The sequence below is a fragment of the Heptranchias perlo genome, chromosome 1 (assembly GCF_035084215.1).
Source record: "Heptranchias perlo isolate sHepPer1 chromosome 1, sHepPer1.hap1, whole genome shotgun sequence".
NCBI classification, from domain to species: domain Eukaryota; kingdom Metazoa; phylum Chordata; class Chondrichthyes; order Hexanchiformes; family Hexanchidae; genus Heptranchias; species Heptranchias perlo.
In genome coordinates, this window is record NC_090325.1 from 194,119,765 (window position 1) to 194,125,780 (window position 6,016).

Below are 6,016 nucleotides of genomic sequence, written 5' to 3' on the forward strand. Positions count from 1 at the left end.
ACTGGAGAAGCTGGGTTTGTTCTCCTTAAAGCAGAGGAGGTTGAGAGAAGTGTTCAAAATGATGAACGGTTTCGATAAACTAAATAGAGAATCTGTTCCCATTGGCGGAAGGGTCGAGAACCAGAGGACGTAGATTTAAGGTGATTAGCAAAAGAACCAAAGGCGACATGAGAAAAAACTTTACACAATGTGTAGTTATGATCTGGAATGCCCTGCCTGAAAGGGCAGATTACAAAAAGGAATTGAATAAATACTTGAATGGGAAAAAAATTGCAGGGTCATGCGATAAGAGTGGTGGAATGGGACTAACTAGATTGCTCTTATACAGCCTCGATGAGCCAGATGGCTGCCTTCTGTGCTGTAACCATTCTATGACTTCATAAAAACACAAACGACTGGAAATACACAGCAGGTCAATCTGTAGCTGTAAAGAGAAAGACAGGTTATGACATTGTCGGTGTGTGAAACCCTTCATCACAACGTTTCCAGCATCCGTAATTTTGTTCCTCATTATTTTGCATGGTTTCTTGTTCTTAATCAGCCAATGTTAGTTACTTCAATTCTCAACACTTTCTCCCCATCAGGGGTACACATTTTTCTGGGAGCGTTTCATACTGGCAGGCACACGCCAACGAACAGTTCCTTCCATTGTGTATGCCCACTGGTGAAAATCAATGTGTTTTTGTTTAATAGTTTGCCATTCCCACCAGCATTGTCCTGAAATACAAACTGCTGATCATAGCTAAACAGCGGTGTCAACAGTTTAAAGGGCAAAGGGGAAGCCCCCGGAATTCAGTGTAGAGGCATTAAGATAGAGCAGGTGAACAGTAGACTGACTGGGCCTATGGAGGAAGAGGTTGATTTTTTTTTTAAATTAATGCTGGCCCAATAGTTGTGGTCAGTTTTGTGCTAGCAGGGGCCATTGGTTCTTTTATTTACAGGCAATCTGTGGCTTTTCACATTTATTTTCACAGGGCTTGTTTTTGGAATGTGGAAGGGAAGGATAGTTACATAGAAACAGGTCATTTGGCCCAACTGGTCTATGCTGGTGTTTATGCTGCACATGAGCCTCCTCCCACCCCTCTTCATCTCATCCTATCAGCATATCCTTCTATTCCTTTCTCCCTCATGTTTAAGGAGAAGCTAGATAAATGCATCTATGCTATTTGCCTCAACTACTCCTTGTGGGAGCAAATTCCACATTCTCACCACTCTCTGGGTAAAGAAGTTTCTCCTGAATTTCCTATTGGATTTATTAGTGACTATCGTATATTTATGATCTCTGGTTTTAGACCCCCCCCCCCCCCCAAAGTGGAAACATTTTCTCTACATCTACCCTATCAAACCCTTTCATTGTCATAAAGACCTCTAGCAGGTCACCCCATAGCCTTCCCTGATAAGTATATCAGTATACAAGTATGAGGGTGGCTTGTTAGACACCATGGCAGTAAAGCCAATGTGCTTCACAGGGTTTCACCTCATCAGCATCTCCCCTTTGCTACAAGTTGTTACACTAAGAGTACCTCACTGGTGAGCTGGAATTAAGAAAGTACTAAAAAGAAAGCAAGCTAATAAACAAATTTCAGACCTAAGAATTTCATTGGCCCATTCCTTGGAAAGTAATCTAACACATGAGAGCTGGAAGTTTATTGGATATATCCATAAAATTCTGGATTAAAACAGCCTGACAGCAGGATGTAGCTGATGGATTTTTTTATTAGTGTCATCAGAAACTCTAATGTGGCAATTAAGCTGTTAGCTTTTTAAAGCCTTGTTTATTTTATTCCCTGGAAGTGCCTTAGGTTAGATTTATTACTTTAGTGCCACCAGGGAGCAATAGGCTTTAACTTGAGACCATTTCCTCCCACCCCACTGCTACAATTCCAAAGCCTGTGAGATGGTGTTTATGAACCATCCATAAAATAATCACTACTGACTCAAACTAGCAATGCTTGCTTTTTGTTGATGTGTCCCTTTAATACTTTTTGCATCCTTTGCAAATGGCACTGCACTAAAGGTTTTAATAGTCTGATTCTGAAGATTGGACTACCTAATCAGCTGCTGTGCAATACTCTTATTGGTGTCCCGTGTCTCTTAGCTCCTACCGTAATTGCTATCTGTGAATTGTTCTTGGTGCAGCAGGTAGTGACGTGGCTATATAGACCATCCTTGCTTGTGGCTCCTTTTTAAACTGAGATTACGTTGTTGTACAACCAAAGACAATGGTAGTGTAAACCCAAATGGTCCATGAAACTGAGCTTGAGAGTTGGAAACCAACTCCAATAACCTTGGTCTAGGAACCAATTTAACTCTACATTTTGTACTCGTGTACGAGAAACAGAACCCAAAGTGGCCAGTAATGACAGGAAATATGACATCTCATGTCACCCTGTCCTTATAACCGTAGCAGCATGTTACTGGGTCTAGTTTTGTAATGTGTACAGGTGGTGATTACATTGGCAGGGCAAGGATATTTATTCAGCTGGGTATAATGATACTTGGTAGGTCACCAACGAGCATGTCGGATGACAGCACTTCTCACCAAGTTTTATTACAGTCTTTACTTTAGAGTAAAATTCCTTTCTGACCCTAATCCTCCTGGGCAGTCAGACAATCCCCAGGAGGATCCAAACCCATTATGATTGCTGGATGCTATGATCACCACTTTATCACAATCTTTAAGGCTCCCTTTGCAATTTTAGGTAGGGAAAAAATAAAATTGAAGTAATAAAGTAGGAGGGATAGGGCAAGCAGGGGGGGCGGGGGGGGGAAGGGGAAAGGAGTCAAGTGAGCAGAAAAATGTTTGAGTGTAAGTGTGGTCAGTACAGTATTATTTTCACATCACAGTATGAGAATTTCTCAACCAGCTGGTCATTGTAAAAGGTTATGATGGTTCATCTCTAAGAATTGGCGGGAGTGTTTATGTAATGTAACTTGCTAAGCCATGTCTGTAAACAGGGTAGCTTTGTTACACATTGTATGAGCTTAGTCTCCAGAAGGTTTGAAATCCCCCTTCTATTCTCTATAACCATAGATTGGAATCTGAAACCTGAAACAATATATCCTGTGGGAAATGCTTGTTTCTTTTTGCATCATACGTACAGAGTTGGCCACCGAGACTATTGTAGAAGTAAGTAGCTGCAAATCAGCCACAACTCAATTAATTTCTCATTTTCATTTCAGACTCAAATAAAGAAATCAGCAAAAACATAAAATCTGACCAAGAATTATCATCTCCAGTGTGCAAAGATATGAAGCTTTTGATAAGGAACTGCTATCTACAAATGAAGTGGGAGTTTGGAAGGAAAATCACTTAATTCTGCTGTTGTTTTAATTCTTTGAAATTATAGCATAGCACCAGATTTTACACCATAAAAAAATGAAAACAAAGCACTAGGGACCATTTCTAGAGGAATCAAATTCAAAAGCAGAGAAGTTATGTTAAACTTATATAGAACCTTGGTTAGACCACACTTAAAAGTACAGTTCTAGTCTCCAAATTACAAAAAGGATATAGAAACATTGGAGAAAGGGTGATACCAGAACAGAGAGGGTACAACTATCAGGAAAGACTGAACAGGAGGGGGCTCTTTTCTCTAGAAAAAAGGACTGCGAGATAATCTTTTAAGATTATGTAGATGTAAAGAAGATATTTCCACTTGTGGGGAGTCCAAAACTAGGGACCATAAATATAAAATGGTCACTAATAAACCCAATAAGGAATTCAGGAGAAACTTCTTTACTTAGAGTGGAACTTGCTACCATAGCATAGATGGGAAGCTAGAAAATAAAATGAGTGGGGAAAGGAATGGAAGGATATGTTAGGGTGAGATGAAGTAATGTGGGGAGGAGGCTCATGTGCAGCATACACACCAGCATTAACCTGTTGGTCTGTTTCTATGCTGTTAATTCTACGTATTGTGAGTTAAAATGGTGGGAAGTACAAGTGTTTAAATGCTACCTGGAAGCACTTTACCCATCGAATAACCTGCTGGTTCTACTCCAACCATGGTTCACCACTTACGAACAGAAGGAAAATTAACAGCGCGGTAAATTAACCTAGAAACAATTCGTTGACCATATCCTTACAGATGTTATTTAAGCTTCTCATCAGTCCATATTTCTCTATATACTTTTTCTACCCCTGCAGAAGTTCTGCCATTTGATTGTTTAGTATTTCATTTTTGTAAGATATTTCTGATGCAAATATTTGTGCGTGTTCCGTTCACTTGCATAATGAATAACCACCACTATAAACCCTATTTGTTTTAAAAGGAAACAAAGAGGTGAATGTTGGATCTAAACTGACATTGAAGGATTTGAAAAAAAACATTTTAGCTGCCAATTACATTTTTCCTTCGACATGCTCATGTTTTACTCACCACCTGACTAATTATTGTAATTTTATGACGTTTTTAGCGACAGGGATTCCTGTGGACAAAAACAAGCTGAAATTAAAATCCCATTTATTAGTTGGTACAGGTTTTGATTTGATAACCATTTAGCTTAAAATGGCAGCTATGGCTACTCTCATACTACTTTGTGAAGATAGTAAGCCACAATTGGGAGAGGTACTTGGGATAAAGCATTGCATATCATTTTCTTTTTGCAGTTAAGGCAATAATAAACATTTTGGCAGTATTTAGCACTGATACATTTTATAACTGAAGTGATTGTTTGCATTTTTAAGTTTGCAATTGTACTAAGGGTTAAGTTTCCATTTTTTTTGTCACAATACCACCACTATCTTGTCTGAGAAAGAAAGAAAGGGATTGTGCTGAACCAAGGGAAGTGATACAGGAATAATTCATGTTCACTCAACACCACCAGTCTATTTAAGTGTGAAAGCAACATATCCTTTAGGTCAAAGTCCATTTTGAAATCACAACATCTACAAGTATAACTTATTAAACTAGGCACAAGAAACAATTCTCCTCCCAGTTTTTTTAAATACTTAATGCAAAATAGTCAGTGTAGTTCTCAAAGCATTGAACAGTCATTTGCATTGATAAAAAGGTGGGGCTTAATTTTTCAACAATGCTATTAGGAAACTCCAATCTTAGATGGTTTCTATATAATACAAGGAGGGGACAAAACAAGCCAGAGTGTAAAATAACATTCTAAAGAAAAGTAAAATTAACATGGACTTCATGTTTTGACTTTACTTCTCTCAAATCCCAGGCCAGTTTTTTTTTTAAAAGACAAGTTAATCTGTTGCAGTGTGTAAATGTTACAAGATTCAGGTTCATTTGTATCAGTATTAATTTCACCTTTTGAAATAACTCCATTCTATAATTAAAATAATTATATTCATGCCAAACTTGTTTTAATAGCTTTGTGATGATCCTGGAAAATCTTGACCTATTTATAAGTACGCTAACATGCATTCTGCATTTCTAGGTAAAACTTTTCAGTCCAATTCTTAATTAGCAACATGGTTGTCAGAGATGGTTGCAGGCTGCATGAAACCCCATTCCCCTGCATGAAGGATAATGTGGGACTAACATCTAGCAGTAAAAGAAAAGAAAGACTTGCATTTATATAGCGCCTTTCACGACCTTAGGACATCCCACAGCACTTTACTGCCAGTGAACTACTTTTTGAAGTGTAGTCACTGCTGTAATGTAGGAAATGCAGCAGCCAATTTGAGCACAGCAAGATCCCATAAACAGCATTGTGATAATGACTAGATAATTTTTTTTAAAAAAGTAATGTTGTTTGAGGAATAAAAAGAACCTGGGGAAAACTCCCTTGCTCTTCGAAATAGAACCATGGGATCATTTACATCCACCCGAGAGGGCAGACGGGGCCTCAGTTTGATGTCTCATCTGAAAGACGGCAACCGTTGACAGTGCAGCACTCCCTCAGTACCGCACTGGAGTGGGGACTTGAACCCACAACCTTCTGACTCAGAGGCGAGAGCGCTACCCACTGAGCCACGGCTGACAGCACAAAGATGCACCTTCAAATTATGCAGATCAACTGAAGTGCTAGATTTTTGGAATAATTCAGCCTA

At 38.9% G+C, this 6,016-nt stretch overlaps 1 protein-coding gene across 1 annotated transcript in view; it reads left to right on the forward strand.

The window, feature by feature from the left end:
• Nucleotides 1-5,699, forward strand: part of dapp1 (dual adaptor of phosphotyrosine and 3-phosphoinositides) — a 68,377-nt gene extending 62,678 nt beyond the window's left edge. The window contains exon 9 of the mRNA XM_067994508.1: nucleotides 3,184-5,699. Within this exon, the coding sequence (XP_067850609.1) occupies nucleotides 3,184-3,213 (30 nt within the window). The 3' untranslated portion in view covers nucleotides 3,214-5,699. The remainder of the gene's footprint in view (nucleotides 1-3,183) is intronic.
• The last annotated feature ends 317 nt before the right edge of the window (nucleotides 5,700-6,016 follow it).